Source organism: Eschscholzia californica, unplaced genomic scaffold, assembly GCF_041429995.1.
Source record: "Eschscholzia californica isolate CP2 unplaced genomic scaffold, dmEscCali1.0.p SCAF_6, whole genome shotgun sequence".
Lineage (NCBI taxonomy): Eukaryota > Viridiplantae > Streptophyta > Magnoliopsida > Ranunculales > Papaveraceae > Eschscholzia > Eschscholzia californica.
Window position 1 is genome coordinate 39,879,309 of NW_028238483.1, and position 16,591 is coordinate 39,895,899.

Below are 16,591 nucleotides of genomic sequence, written 5' to 3' on the forward strand. Positions count from 1 at the left end.
GTTATGATATTATCAGTTTTCTCCCACTGAAATTAGTACTTCCCAAGTTCTAATTTTACTTTCTTATCTAGTAGAGTTAAGTAACGACTCCCAGCATGGAAAACTCTTTCCCATCTGTTAGCCCTTCCTAAAAGATTCCTATCTTTGTTTTCGGAAGATTACTTTTATGACTTTCTTCAATCTTCTGACTTGTATGGGCGACGACATCTTTTCGTACTCCAAGTACTTTTTAGATGTACGGGTAAACAACAATCATCTCATGATCGTTCTTATGTTTCCTATCATAAGTGTCTCTCCTGTGTTTATTACGGGAGTTGGGTAGAATTTCTCTCCAAGAGAATTTCTTATTCAGACCTCTCCAAAACTCCTTTTGAACGAGTCTTTATCATCTAAGGTCTATCTCCATAGACTTTTGATGCCCATGGTTAATTCACCCTCGTCTTCTTGTCCTTTCTTGTATGTCTCCCACATACAGGACCCCTGAAACAACTCTTGTTTCACTCCCACTTACCTTCTTGTCTCACAAGATTCAACCATTCTTACTCTTATCTCTTTGGATTTCCGATCCAATTTCAGAGTGGTTTCTGCTATAGTTCTTTTGAATCTTCCCAAGACTCATTGGGGTTTATGAGCAACCTTCTTAACTCCTTAAGAAGTTTCTAGGCGATCGTCCCTTGAACCCTTCAAGTCGACATCCCTTGTCACGTAAGACGAGTAACTCTTACTCTCTTTCGTTTTAAGTCGAGTAACTCTTACTCTCTTTTGTTTTAAGGCAAGTAACTCCTTACTTCCTCTTGTTGCTCTTTATCGAATCCCATTCGATTTTTCCTCCCACTTGTCTTCTTAGAAGGACCCTCCTTTTAATGAAGACACCATCGAGAGCAACAATCTCATTGTGTTCCGATGTTTGGTAGGAAAACCCCGTTCTTCTTCTTGAAGAACCTATGTCTAACACGCTTTAGACATTGGAATAATTGATAATTTTAGAACTCCTTCTAAAATGATGTCCATATCCGGATGGACTCAATTATTCACTATAGCTTTTAGGTTTTTTTTAGTGGTTTGGCAGATACGTATTAGACTTTGTGTTTTGGAAGACCGATGACTATCGAACTCATGATCTCATCATATTCTTTAGTCATCCAGATCCACTTCTCGATTTTGGATTTGTTTCTAAAACTCCTCCACAATCAAGTCTTATGTCCATTCTAATCACACTAATCGCAGACTTTTATGTCCAACATTGTTTTCTACGATTAATTGTACTCTTGTATACTCTTACAAGATTTAGAATGACTAAGTCGGATCGTCCGTTAAAAAATTTACTTAAAAGTTAGATAGGCTCTTTTAAGAACATCATAAAATATCTCATATTTTATTCAATCCCATAATCTCATTACAGAGTCAATGTTCTAAAAAGAAATAGAAATACTAAAACTACTTTAAAGTATTGCCTATCGAGTCTATGATCCTTCTTGAGCTTTTCCAGCAACTCTTGCCTTCTTGAGCTTTCGACAGGTTCATCTCCTCTTCAATAAATACTCAGCTCCCTCTCGCTCCTGTCATTCACAATGATAAGAGTCTTTTAGGTATCGCATACCTTGAGGAATGTGTATTTAATTGAATAACTTTTAACAATTTTTACCTTGACCGGAACTCCCAGCTCCATCGTTTTGTTCTTCCAAGAATCGCGGGCAATCTCTTAATCGAATATGAGATGTACTACCGCACACAAGACATCTCTTGTTAGGAAGGATGGTTCTGGGTCTTGGTGCTTTCTTGCCCATTCTCCTGCCAGACGGCTTCCTTCTCCTAACGTCTTCCGTTCCCGTGTTTATAGTTTCCTGAATCCCTAGAATCTCTTCTAGAGTTTCAGGGGTGCTGAAACCACTTTCAGCAACTTCCAGAATCGCCAGTAAACTTTCGAAGGATACCCGTCCAAACTTATCTTCAAAGTTTGCTACTACATCCTTAAACCTTTCATCCAATGAGTTCAGGATGATGTCAACAGCCAGTTCGACTGGCATAGGAGATCCCATCCATTCCATGTCTTTGAAGTGATCAATCATCTCCAAAACATGATAACGAACGGGTTTCCCTTTCTCCAGTCTCATCCCCAGTATCACCATTGTGATTCTAAATCTTTCTATTCGACATTGTGTTCCAAACACTTCTCTTAGCCGTCGAATAATGGTGTATGCCTCCATTTCAATGAACATATCTATATATTTTCTTTCCATGGCCATTAGCATTAAACCGGTTACTGGCGCTGACTTCCTTCGAATATCGTCTACTTGCTTACGTTCTTCATCAGAAGAAGTTTCTGAAAGCACGGGGATCGGAATGTCCAATATTTCTGCGCTTTTTCCTAGAACCTTTCTCAGGTTCCTCTCCCATTGAACGAAGTTGGTGTCGTTCAATTTCTCAAGTATGGTGTAGAGGTTGAAGATGTTTGTTGTCATAATTAAACTACATGTAAGAAATGCGAAAGTGATTAAACTTGTTATCCTGGCAATTTTCCTAATTTGCCTATATTATTCTACTTTTGTTGTCCCCTTAGAATAATATAATTCCAAGATCCCATTCCTGTGAAGCTAAGCGTACTTTGGCACTGCCCTTAACTTCACCCTCCTGGGTGAGTAACTCCTTACTGATCATATCTCATATGACTCTTGGTTAACGATTTAAACATTAAATCGTCCTTTAGCCTCGAAATCCAAAACCCTTTTGCTGACTCGTTTGAGAATAACCATTTAGACATGTAGACCTCTTCATAGATCTACCCGTATTGTCCCGAGGTAAAAGATGGCACCCTGCTTTGGCATGACCCACCATCGATGAACAAGGGCTCAACAGGTGTCTTAATCTGGGTAGGCTTTACTCAAAATTCTTTTTGGGACTTATTACGTAATTTATCAAGTTGCGTTACTGTGAACTCTTGCATAACCATTCATGATTTATTACGTAAAAGTTTATGTGGGTTTGCGTAATGATTTGTTAAATCTTAGTATTACCCCTTAAAAGATCCCATCTTTTAAGTTTATTTCTTGTTCGCCTATGGTTCGATTGGATTCTTATCCAAGAACCTCTATTGACTACTCCCACTTGAACCATGATCTCATCATTCAGTTCGTCAATAGATTCTAAGACCCTATACTCTAAGTATTATTCGGGCACAACTCCTTGCGCTTAGAACAAGAAACGATAATCCTATCTAAAGGTATACTATTCTACGCAATCACATACATCCATACATACAAAAATATGACAATCATAATAAATAAAGTATGTATCCTAGATTCGTTTCTAGGTTTTGCTATCACATAGCTATTCGTGGGATTTTGTGACATCTCTATGTCTAATGTTTCTAAAGTTTCGTATTCTCAATACTTAAACTAAAACATTACGTTTCTTCCTTAATTGTTTCCAAAACCAAAATAAGGAAAAACTCCGTTCGGGTACTCCTCTAACCCGGGTCTAAGTCGGAAAAATTATGCTCGGAACCGGGAGAAAAGTCTGAAAAACTCCCTTTCAGATCATGGCCCAAAAGGCCCTTGAGTCTCACTCAAAAGAATCTGAGTCAACCCTGGTCAAAGCCCCTTGACTGGTCTCTGGTCAACTCTTGACTCAGCCTGGTCAAGGTCCGGTCCTAGAGACAGCACCTTCCTGCCGTTCTATGTCTCTCGGGCAGACGCGTCCTAGCCCAGCTAGACGCATCTGTCCTAGGACAGACCATAGACATCTCGGGTGAGATGTCTAGGATGCGTCCTGGTCGCGTCCTAGACGCGTCCAGACCATCCGGTTGCTGCATATGCCTCTCGGATGCTTAATCCGAGAGCTGTTGGAACTCCCAGACGCGTCCCCGACGTGCCTGGTCTCGGGACAGCACATGTGCCATCTCGGATTTTTGGTCCGGGATGCACCCGTGCCCCACAGTCGCGTCCCAGACGCTTCTGTGCACAGACGGCTAGGCCATCCCATCTGGGATGCCTTCTGGACGCGTCCAGACGCGTCCTAGACGCTTCTGGATGCTCCGGTCGCATCCGAGTTGCGTCCGGAAGCTTCCAGTCGCATCCGAGATGCTTCTGGTTGCTCCAGACGCATCCTCGATGCATCCGGACGCCTGTCCAGTGTCTCGGTCCTAGACCGAGACTCTAAATAGGTTCCCTCGAGCGCGTCCCAGACGCGTCAGGGATATCCGAGACGCTCCTGTCTCGGAATCCTATTCCGTCTCGGACTGGGATGTCCCAGACGCGTCCCACGCGCTGGGACGTCCGAGACCCGAGAGTCTCGGACTCCTAGTCCGTGTTGGACTGGGATTCCCAGACGCGTCCTAGACGCTCTGGGATGTCCGAGACCCGAGAGTCTCGGACTCCTAGTCCGGCTCGGACTAGGATTCCCGGTCCTTCACGGACTGGGATTTCCAGTCCGTGTCCCTGTCTGTCTCGGACTGTCTGTCCGAGACGTGCTGGTCCGGCCCGGACGCGTCCTGGACGCGTCCTGGCCGGTCCGGCCAGTAGGGTTTCCAAATTTTTTTTTGGAAATTCCTGCCGTTCCAACTTCTTTTTCTTTTCTTTCTTTCTGTTCCAGCTGCTGTTAGGTACTGTTTTTGATCAATTCATCAACCAATCTTCATGGTTTTGATGATTTTTATCAAAATTCTAAAACCCTAACACTTGTTTATGAAAACTCTTTTCATAAAACTTTGTTTCTAGTGTTTCTAGGCCATGAATCTCATCCAAAACCCTAATTTGATCTCATCAAACTTATGTTTAAATCTCTATTCAAACATTAAAACACTAATATCTAGTTGTTCAAGTATGAATCTAATTCATCTAGTCAAAGATAGTTCATGCAAACGGCTCGTGATGCCACTGAAGGGGAATAACCTAGTGTATCTCATACACCTAATTGTCTATTAGTGTTGGTAGCGGAATCTCAAACATCATATGTTTAACACTAATTCCAGGATCTATACATGAACATACCAATGAACTAGATTGGAAAGAAGATTACCTCTTAATCGCTTTCCCACGAACTAAATTCCGATCAGTATTCGGAAGATAAGAGCTCCAAGTGTAGCTCCTCTACTTGAGACACCGAATAATGACTTGAACTCCCTCCTTTCAGTCAGCTAGGACCTTCTTGAAGGTTGAGATGAAGAACTCCTTCTTCTTGACTAGATACTTGAGAAAACTCCTTTTCTCTCTCTCTCTGAGATTTATATTCTGAAACTCTTTCAGACTTGGGAATTTCTCTTCTGAAATTGCCTCTCAGTTGTATATCTCTTTAGGTTGTATAATTAGGTATATATAGAATTCCCTAGAAGAAGTATTAGACTCAAACTAGGATTCCATAAACCTAATTATTAGGCAACACCCAAAATACCCTCCATTGGGTCACTTAAGTGTGGCCGGCCAACATAGCCCTTTATGGGCTTCCTTGGCCGGCCCACTTAGGGCCTAGCCGGCCATCACATGGCCGGCCCTATTGCCTTGGCCGGCCATCACATGGCCGGCTTCCCTAAAGCCATTCCGGGCCTCCCTTTTGGGCCCGGACATGTTTATCTCTTTCGGACTTCTCCGAATCTTTCTGGACTTACCAATAACGGATCCAATCCACTTATTTGCCATTATCCATCTAGTCAATTCTCTCCGTTCAAATCATTATTCTGTTGTGTAACCCTTGTAGGATCCGGTCTATGTTAGCCGCGAATCAACTCTTGATTCGACGATCGTAGTTGGCTTCTAGCTAAGCATTACGACCCCTAATTGGACCGGACTAATGATCTTCCGAATAAGGTCATTAAGATCCTAATAGCCAAATTGCACGCATTGCATCCTTGGTCGAAGGACACTCCTTCGGAAGGATACCATTCCTTCAGACTTCAGGCACCATATCCTTCACATCTCTCTCGAGTCGGGGTGTGCCTTCAAGTAATGCATATACATTATATTTTTAAGTTGGGGTATGTCTACAAGTGAGTATATGCCTTCTAAGTTGAGGTGTGTCTACAAGTAATGTATATGCCTTCTAAGTTGAGGTGTGTCTACAAGTAATGTAAATGCCTTCTAAGTTGAGGTGTGTCTACAAATATTTTGGCTTGTGTGCTGTAACCATAACTGCCTCTAGAACTTCTCTTTTTTATGGTGGTGCATTGGGGAGGATGCCTATAGGAAATCTAGCCGAGCTTGTAAACTTTCCCATAACACATTGCGGCCCATGATTGTGCATATCCAAAAGTTCTATAGGCGCCATTTTGCTATGGACTTCCTGCAACCAAGTTTTGTGAGAGGTTCATGTGGAAAAGGGTTGCCTAGCAATGAAGGGGCGCTGATGAAATTTTCCCGGGCTGTACCTGACATAAGAATCAAGAAATTTTGTGTTTGAATCATGTATCAAGTCACCCTGTTGTAATGAATACAATCTTTAAATGGTGAGTTGTTGTGTACCACCACTTGGTATAGTAGTAAGACACCTACTCTGCATACAGGAGGTCCCAATTAAATTCGATTAGTGGAAATCTATGATTTATTAAATTTAAGTACAAATAAAATATAGTGAGTTGTGAACCATGACTCGTCTTCTAAACTCTGTCGAGATATTCTTAGTGTACCATACGAATAATATAAGATTTTACTAGGAACCAAATCGATGAGTTTTGAAAGATCCTTTAGCCATTCGAAAAAGAAGGTTTGAAAGGGAGATTTAGCCCTGTGAAGATGATGGTTTGAAAGAGAAATAAAAGCGAGTGACGTCGTAATGAAACTAAATCTATTACGACGAACGAGAACAAACTAACCCTAATGGATAGGCATCATACGTAATATTAAAATGTGGGTTAAAATCGCATTTTGTAAAACTTATGATACATGCGAGTGACTGTTCATAAACTTAGGGAGTAATTTGAGAATTATCAAACCTCATATTTTAAGAAAAATGTTTTTCCTTTATATATAGTCTTAGGTAGAACATCAATAGTTTAAAATCCAAGATATAGATTTTATCATTATTACTTCAAAGTATCTACAGATAGATTCGTAAACAAAAAATATTCAGAAGTTGATAAACTATGAAGGGATGGATGGCTTTATAGTTTATATAAGACAAATCTTATGTACTTTGAGATATGGAGATTTTGGGACTTGTCATGTTAACACAAAAGATAGTTCAAATTTTATTAATAAAGGGTTAATTGTATTACAATATTATGTTCCCAGAGTACATATTTTAACCTAATCTTCTAATAACCATATTTAGTTGCCATTTGGGTAGATCTCTAGGAAACTAATACTAATAATATTTTAAGCCCTTATTGAACTCCTGAATGATATGAACAGCTAGAATCTCAGCTCGTGGGATGACTTGATACTCCAAGAAGACATGTCTAGTCTAGGAACTTGATACTCCAGTAAGGGGCCGGCCGGTAGAAAGAGATTTAAGATTTCTTCCCACTTGTTGCTCATAAGTGCATATCCAAACCCTAGAAGTACTTAATTAGCTTTTCTTTAGTACCTGAAAATGATAAGCAAGTAATTAATGGATGCTATTCAAAGAGGAATGTAGAGACAGGGTAATCACCTTTGGCCACATTAAGTGAATGCATGATACCATTAGTAACCTTATATTACAACCCTAGCTAGCTAATTCCACTTGTGAAGCCTATACCCACTTTAGATATGAGTGTCAATATGTTTGTCTTTCCCCCATAGGGTCTAGTAAGCCTTTTAAAACTAAAAATTATTAATCCACTAAAGATGGAAATTTGGATGTTGTAAACAAGTTCACATAGAGAACAACTAAACAAGAAATAAAATTTGGTAGAGAATAATGAAAAGAAGGGAGCTCCCTTCAGTCCAAGTACGAGAAGCAAAAGAATCAATTTATCTCCCGTATCATTCACACATTTACCAAGCGAGTAGTTGTACGTACTGCATAGGTTAGGGATTCATCGTTTATTCACTTAGTATTTGGATGAATGAGTCGGCAGATAATTGAATCTTATGACTACTCATGAGTGGACTGAAGAAAGCTCTCTTTAATACTTAATTCTAATCAACCTCCCAGACTTAAAAATAATTAGCACTTAAAAACCCTATATGTGATCACAAAACCCCCGTGATTCAAAGAAGAAAATATTGAGAGAGAGAGAGATAGAGTAATGAAGCTAGAGGGGGGAGAGAGAGGAGTAGCTAGCTCTTAGCTACTTGAACTCAATGGTTCTTTTATGATAAACCTAGGAGGGATGGATGGCTTTATATAGGACTTCAGTGGTGGAGTTCAAAGAATATTAGAAGTTAAAATAATACTATATGGAAAGAAGTAAAAATGCTTACTCATTAAAAATTAAGAAAAAAAATTGTAAACTCAGATTCCTTTTTGATCTTGTTTCAATTAACAAATAAAAAAAAAATACTAACAGATTGATAAGGTACGAAAATTCGTTTTCTACGCCACTACTTGTGGACATTCGTGTAAGACTAGTTGCAAAATAGCATTTTCAATAAAATATTAACCAATTTCTTAATAAAATGTATAAACAAAGATGGGAATTAGAGGAATAATCATACAAAGCCCTATTGGTTTACTTATTAAGTTTGTCTATTTTTCTTTACTGAAGTGTCGTCCAGGGGAAAAAAAAATAGTTGTTGTATTGGAAGAGATGAGCGCTATTACTGGTCGACACCATCATATGTTTAATCAGTTGATTTTCAATCAGAAGAAGTCTGATTTTACGTATAAATAGAAAACTACCTTTCCAATCTTAAATTGTCGATGTGATTCAACTACAAATCATCTGTTTGGATAACATGACACTACTGGGAAGGGCCGGCCCAATCGTTATCGAGGCCTAAAGCCAAACCAACAAATGGGGCCTTTTTACTATATAAGCAAAAGTGAACATAAAAAATATTTATAATGTCTCTAGAAGAGATCGAACATTGGACCTCTACTTTATTACTAAACATCTTAACCACTAAGCTAGTGCTCATTTCTTGTAAACATTTTAGTTATAATTTTATTTAATACAAACAGACTACCCCATAAACTCGATGAGAGAGGCTCTCGGGTAGGTTGGGGCCCAAAGCAACCGCTTTGGTTGCTTTGGTTGCTTTGGGTCTGGGCCGCCCCTACAGTACTGGGTAGTACCCAAAAGATGTTAAAGTTTTTTCTTTCTTGGTATCTCTCAACAAAGTGTTTATAAATTAATTTACAAAAAAAATCAAAGACAAATGTCGTTACTCAAGTAATGTGGTTCAATAAATCACTAAGATAGGTTTGATAACTCACTAGATCATTCACTCGGTACATCGAAATTAACATTACTATTTCTCCCTCCATTTTGGTCCCTCCCTCACCCCTCCGCCGATGTGACGACATATCACTAGAGTATATTTCCTCACAATTCTCTCTCTCCAATTGCTCCACACTCAAGTGATATGTTGCCACATCTGCGGAGGGCTGAAGGAGAGACCAAAATGGAGGGATGAATAGAACTTCTCTTAACAATTAAGCTTTAAAATCTACCAATATGGTAAGACTATCAATGCCTGCACTAATAAAGAAAAACTACCATTGATTTGAAGAGTGACCTTCTGCCAACGACCATGAAAGAGAAGAGGTGAGATGGAAGATTTGATGACGTGTAAATGAAAGAAAAATGATGAGGTGGATATATTTTAGAAACGTTAAAAACTTTTACTATACCACAAATTAAGTTATTTTTCAACCAAAACAAATTAGTTTACAAAAAATTGAAAGACAAACTTACGACCCACCACCTCAGGTGGGTGGGTAGGATTTGAGTCTCTAGATCCCGTCTATCCACTAAAGACAGTCGGTTCGGCTAAAATTAGCTTACGTGCGAAGCAGGGTATCACTTCGAAAAATTAAAATCTACACAACCTCTCGACCGGATGGTCCACAAGGGATCATATCATATCATATCTGGCTATAACAACATGTAGAGATCAGAACACATCTTGAAATTTCATTGATCTCCACAGTGCAATCTCTGTCTTGTCCATAAAATAAAGGTACCAATAAAAAAAATGGTACCTTCCTTCCACCATGACTTGTTGCCTCCTCCCCAAGTATTTTCAACCAATCCATAATTAAACAACACAACCCCATGCATGTCCAGTCACTCCTACCTGCTACCTTCTTTTACTCTCTCTCTCTCTATCATCTATCTATCAATCCATTCACATCTTTCTCCTTCGGCCCCCCCACCGGCCCATCCCACGAAGAAACCCTAGCTATTTCTTCCTTTCAGCTGGTAATTTGAGATTTGAAAAACCCATATCCTTCCACCTGTGAAGATGTCCCACCCTTTGTTCAAATCAACCTTCTTACCCTAGCTCGTGAATAAATATTTTCTAGGGTTTGGGTTTAAAGAATCAAATCCCAAATTCTGAATCATATCTAATAAGTAGTTTCAGTACTGATCATAACATCAAATCCATCTCAATGAGTTGCTAACATGCATTCTGAGGAACACTACTGTTCTGTGGTGCCCTTTCATTGCCAGATCGGTAGTCTGCTATATGTGGGACCTGCATGGATATGTTCAAGATCTTATTTTGAACTAATTTACTAATAACAATCCTACTCAACCAGCCTCCTAGGACTCACCGTTGAACCGCATGCAAGAGTTTTTGTGAGTTTCTGTTTCCTCTCACATATTCAGTCACGGAGAAGCAGAAACTCTTTTCTCTCACATGTGGTTCAAGTGAAAGTCTCTGACAGATTTATCGAATTACTAGTTATTTTAAACCATAATTTTAAATTTTCAATAAAAAATGTTGACAATGGACCGATCAAAATTTTTATGCAAGTTTGGATTTTTTTTTACGGATTATTTGGGGGAAAGTTCGGATAACAAGGATTGAAAAATCAATGGCACAACAAAAGGTGAACTTTTGTGTCAGAATATTAGCGACGAAAAATTATGAACCGTTGGCAAAGACACTATTTTCGACTGACAAAAAATAATGTGCAATATGACGATTTAACTCCTGAACCGTCGGGAAAACATTCACTATTGGGCGTCGGGGATCACATCTCTCGTCGAAAATACTATTTTCCGACAGCAATATATAACTTTCCGTCAGAAAAGAAAATATTTCCTACGCGAACTTTCCACAAAATTTCCCAACGATTTTTAATCGTGGAAAAACTTTTTCAGATGGATTTTCCCTGTTCCCCACAATTTTATACCATACAATATAGTCTTCTTTTCTGTAATGATACTTCCCGTGACTTCGGCAATTATTATGATATTATGAATGATATATGCAATAAGAACTACAAAGAAATATCTCTAAACATATTATATATTCTTGCAAATATGCCATAAGCACTGCATAAAAAAAAGGGATTCAACCGAATAGATTGATAGATCTTATAAACATAGTGAGTGGGGTTAACATTGTTGAGTGGGATCAAGTCTCTCCATAAAATGCTTGGAGAAAAGGGCATGCAGCAGGGTGAATTGCAGAAAAACAAGTACCAATGTCTTTGTAACACAGTTGTTCCCTTGTCATCCTCTTTATTCCCACAATATTTATATTTTTTTTTTGTGCTTTTCTTACAAGTTTTTTCTGTCATAATAATAGTCTTAATAGTAATCACCAACCAACACACATGGTCTTTGGACACTTTGAGTTGATTGATTTACTAATTTGAGATCTTTTGCTTGGACATTTTAGGCTTTTGATTTCACATTTGCTTTCTTTCTCTTTTAATCATGTTTTTGTTATTCTTGTTTTTACAAACTTTGGATATTCATGAAGTAGATTAGAAGATAATATCATCATTCATGATGGACTAATATCTCGCCTCTCCTCCACTCGGAGGCGTATGTGATATCAGTCTCATTGCATACTCCCATAATTGTTTTACCAAATTAATTTTTTGCACATGTCATGTGGTCGGCGTGGTTAAGAAATTGATGCTATGAGTCTCTTGTCGACGTGAAGAGACGAGCAACCCGCTACGTTCTGCATTGATAATATATTTCTTTCTTGAATTCCATCCTCGATAATTTTATATGGAGCCTTTATACGATAATGTAAAAGCGGTGACCATTTTTTTGTTAAGACTACTCTAGTTGTATGTATCTCTCCGTCGAGAAATCCAAAAATTATATTATAATCTTATAAAATCTCAGATAAATTTGAACCACCATCTAAGCCATGCTCTCTTTACTCCAAAATACTTCCAAAGAAGAAGTACTAGGTGAACTTATTTACCCCTAAGTTAGAAATTATAATATACAAATCCATAAAATCAACATGGGGTATATTATAATCTTATAAAATCTCAGATAAATTTGAACCACCATCTAAGCCATGCTCTCTTTACTCCAAAATACTTCCAAAGAAGAAGTACTAGGTGAACTTATTTACCCCTAAGTTAGAAATTATAATATACAAATCCATAAAATCAACATGGGGTGGTGGCGCAGTTGGCTAGCGCGTAGGTCTCATAGCTAAGAGTTATCCTGAGGTCGAGAGTTCGAGCCTCTCTCACCCCATTCTTTTATTTTTCTCACCCATCATCAACACGTTTGTTATCTTTGCTAACCTTTTTCTTTGCCCTGACAATCAGAATGAGACCTCAAACCTGCCTAGAGATGATTAACTCACTTAAAAGATGCAAAAACATGTCCAAATTTAAGATTAATTTAGAAAAAAAAAAAAGTAAGAAATTAAATAAAAACTAGTAATAACTTTTATCGTAAGCATATCATAACTAGCAATCAAACTAAAAGCAGAAGTATCGGTTAGCTGCAAACCGTTCTAAGTGAAACAAAACCCAAACTAATTTATATCTTTATAATTTCTCTGTAAATATTATAAACCAACAATTTCTTCAACAATAGAAAACAACGATTAAACTTTTTACTTCACAAAACTTTAAATTTCTGTATTTTTATTTCTCAAACAAACACAAATACAGAATTGAGCTAAGGGCACAAAGAAAACATTGAGTTAGGATAGCTAGGGTTGCTACTTGCTAGCAACAATGAGGAACACATAATCATTCAATTAGGTGAAGATCACAAAGCTCATGAAATGGAAAAGGAGGATCAAAATAAGAACCATTAAGAATTGCTCTTGTTACAAGCTTGTTTGATGCTTCAGTTCCATGAAACCCATCCCAATTCACATAATTTTCTGGGTCTGGACAAGATTTTGCTGTTAAAGTTTTCCCATCAACTACCTCACTATGTCCACAAAATAATTGGACATCAAAATTGTATGGACCATCACCATGCCCACAACAAGCTTTTGTTGTATATTTAAACCCTATGTAAATAAATTATGGAAAATATTAGAAAAAATGCACCATAAATACGATTTTTCGACCCAAATCTTCATATAGATGAAAGTATGTGAAGAAAATACTAAATTACCATGAGATGTTGGATGCCTATAAAGCTCGAGATATATGGAATAAACGTCAACGTAAATGATGGATGCGCCAGGGAGTGTTTCTCGAGTCTGACTGACTGCATCTTTTAACATTTTATTGTAATCGGAGACGGCATTGTTATAGGAAACCATGCAGCCAAACATGTCTAGGTCAGAGGTGTTGTGAGGAAGAAGAACAATGAATGCAGGGTAACATCCAATTGGTCCAATGTTTAACACCAAAAATGAACGCCCTCCTAAACTGTATAACTCCTGGTAATATATTCAAATATAGAGTTAGAAACTTAGAATAAGAAAGCATTGAACTTAGGAGGGTTCCGGTTTCCGGACCAAAATCCCACCCCTATCAGTTGTCAGTTGGCTCATACCAACTCTCCCCCTAAACCCTAATCCGAGGGGTATAAATGTATATACGATTCGTAACCTACAAAGTGACCATTTGCATACAAATGACCATAATAGAGCGAGTTGGACAATATATATAGGCCACATAATTACAATTTTCTTATAAGATTACAATTAAAACTTGATATCAATAAAATTGTTTCCATGTAACCACTAGAATAATTCACGCTGATAATAACATACCTTTATAGTCTGTACAGTTTGGTTAACAACCTGAGGAAGATATTGCTTCATACCATCTATACCAATAAATGGTACCTTCATTGTGAAGTCATTTTGGCCGATGTAGATCGTATAGAGCGATTTTTCGAAAATGTCTGTCCTCGGAAGATATTCTAGTATAATAAGTACCAGGATATTTTTATTATTTTCACAAGTACAAAGAAGAAAAGTACTAAATAGTAATTTGCCAATGAAAAGATGAATGATATTTTGTGATTTACCTGATGGGTTCTGGTGGAGAAGTTTTGACTTGAACTCTTTCATTTGGTTGAGTTGAATAGCAAGAGAAAAAGGGCTAACTCCTGGAATATTTTGATAATTTTTTGGAGGTAAAACTGTAGATGCATATGTTGCAAAATTCACTCCATGTTTGTAATCTGACCCAATCGACTCCAAATATGGGCTCAAAAATGGCAACCCCATTGCTTGAGCTGGTATCATACAAATTCCATCAACATTGAAAATTAGACCTTTTAAATCATTTAGTTTCCACCCAAAATGTTGGTCTCTTTTCAATTCAATTGAAACCAAGATCTGAATAAACTCAAGTTATATTTAAGAACTCTTTTTCCAAAATCTTGTGTATGACTCGTCTGAATTGCTGAATTAGACTGATTTTGGATCCTTAATGTCTTAGGTCGGACGTCCGGGCTAGGAATCTGTTGTATGAAATTACATAAAATAACTGTTTTGTCTCTAACCAAGACAAGTCCGCCTCAAACAATTCAGATTCAGATAAATATGCTAAGAAGGCTAAGGTTCAGACGAGTCAAACTCAAAAGTCTCAAACACCTTTAGTTTCAAACACTTAAAAAACTATAATAATGATTAGCAAGTAACTTTTTTGTTTAATTTCTTACCTAAAAAGTCGATAATTATCCTTCCATCGCAAGCACGACCGGAAGGTTTATTAAAATATGTCATTCCATTAGGAGGCACTAGTGGTGGGAAAGCAGCCCAATATCCACCAGTATCTGTATTCGAGTCTCCGAAATTGAAAATACCTTTGAAATCACATTTAGCTTCGCTTACAGAATTACCCAATATTAACGTCGTTAGACAAAGAAGAACTCTGATCCTCACAGCAAAAACATGTCGGAAGCGAGGAAGTTTCTCTGGCAGTTTCATCTGTTGCTCCATTTTTCTGGTTGATAGACATAGAGGAAACGTTCGAAGTTAAAGGTATTCTTTTGTATTTGATGTTTGTAAAACAATTGCATCCAACTCCAAGGGTCATCATTTACAAAATATTTGGTTCAATATTTGTGTAGTCCAGATGATTTGATTTAATACTTTTTAGTCCAAAATATTGATATTTGAAAAATAATTGTTTTTTCAACTAATTAACCAAATTATAATCGTTTTTAGGGTCATTTCTCGTTAAAGCCATTAAATGACTGTATATTGTTTTGCTAAAATTATTTTCATAAGAAAACCAATATAACTTCTATTTAAACCGTTTGTTAAATATTTTCAGCAACACCCTTATCGGCCAAAAATTTGTTAGTAACAGTGATATATTTTGTTGTTATATGAATATTCATATAATTGTAAATTTTCATGATTGAAAACAATTTAAGAATAAAAACTCACTAGAAACACAAAAAAAAAAAAACTATGGTACTCTCTTATTCTAAATCACAAAAATGGTTGAGAGCAATCATAACCTAACAAAACTAAAAATAAAGAAGAGTAAAAAAATCTACCTTGTATGAAATACCAAACCTTATTACCTCTTTCTCAAAAAAATAAAATGAAATACCAAAACCTTTCTTTTGCTCCCAAGAAGAAGATAATAATGAGAAGAAAGTATGGAACAGTTGATTATAAAGACTAGAATTTCTTAATTCAATATTTAGTAATTGAATTGTCATAACATGTGGTTTCATTAATAGTTTTGGCATTACAATATTTAATCTAAGTCGTCCTTGACTTTGCACTGGTCTTAGCAGTTAAGTTGTTAATGTCAGTAATAAACTAATAATATATGCAACCAACGTGCTAGCAAGAAATTCTTATAGCTTAAACTAGCAAAAGTTAAACATTTTTTTGATTTGCATTTTCATATTTAATTTTGTGCTTTTGTAAGAAAGTTTGCCAAATTCGATTTGTAGATCAAAAGTTATATTTCTAAAAAATCTTCAATTTTTGACCAACACCAATTTGGCCTCAAATTTTGACAACTAGACTTTTAACCCCATGGACGACGATCATTGGGTTGGAAGAGCTCACAGAATAGGAGACGAAATTGCAAAATTTTCGTCTAATCTAAAAAGAAAATGAATTTTATAGGACTTAAATATCACATGAGATTAAAAAAAGAAAGTCAACATCGGATTATAATATTATAGTGTATAATGTATATCTGTCTTACAAAATGAATTTTATTTTTGATCTATTACTAAGGGCCAAGTTGTGACTATCTTATGGACTTATTTCTCATTGGTTGGATTGCTTGACTCAAAACGCGAGCAGGTTTCTTATAAAAACAAATTACTCTTCACAAATTATATTATATATGACAA

General features: G+C 37.1%; 1 protein-coding gene and 1 non-coding gene across 4 annotated transcripts; one reads left to right on the top strand and one right to left on the bottom strand.

The window, feature by feature from the left end:
• Positions 1 to 12,454: 12,454 nt before the first annotated feature.
• On the top strand, positions 12,455 to 12,538 carry TRNAM-CAU (transfer RNA methionine (anticodon CAU)). Its single transcript is given in 2 exon segments — positions 12,455 to 12,492; positions 12,503 to 12,538. It is a non-coding gene; the product is annotated as a tRNA-Met (tRNA).
• A 321-nt stretch (positions 12,539 to 12,859) lies between these two features.
• LOC147534767 (GDSL esterase/lipase At4g01130-like) lies at positions 12,860 to 15,926 on the bottom strand. 3 transcript variants are annotated; one of them, XM_086648899.1, is made up of 6 exons: positions 15,773 to 15,926; positions 14,927 to 15,210; positions 14,288 to 14,497; positions 14,028 to 14,179; positions 13,421 to 13,691; positions 12,860 to 13,313 (listed from the first exon to the last, which is right to left on the bottom strand). In XM_086648899.1, exons 2-6 carry the CDS (start codon positions 15,204 to 15,206, stop codon positions 13,045 to 13,047), a joined length of 1,182 nt encoding a protein of 393 aa, XP_086505025.1. In that variant the 5' UTR covers positions 15,207 to 15,210; positions 15,773 to 15,926; the 3' UTR covers positions 12,860 to 13,044. The 3 variants fall into 3 exon arrangements, with proteins under 3 accessions (XP_086505025.1, XP_086505027.1, XP_086505026.1); XM_086648901.1 differs by lacking the exon at positions 15,773 to 15,926 and having other exon boundaries at positions 14,028 to 14,161; positions 14,927 to 15,252; XM_086648900.1 differs by lacking the exon at positions 15,773 to 15,926 and having other exon boundaries at positions 14,927 to 15,252.
• Between the last annotated feature and the right edge of the window lie 665 nt (positions 15,927 to 16,591).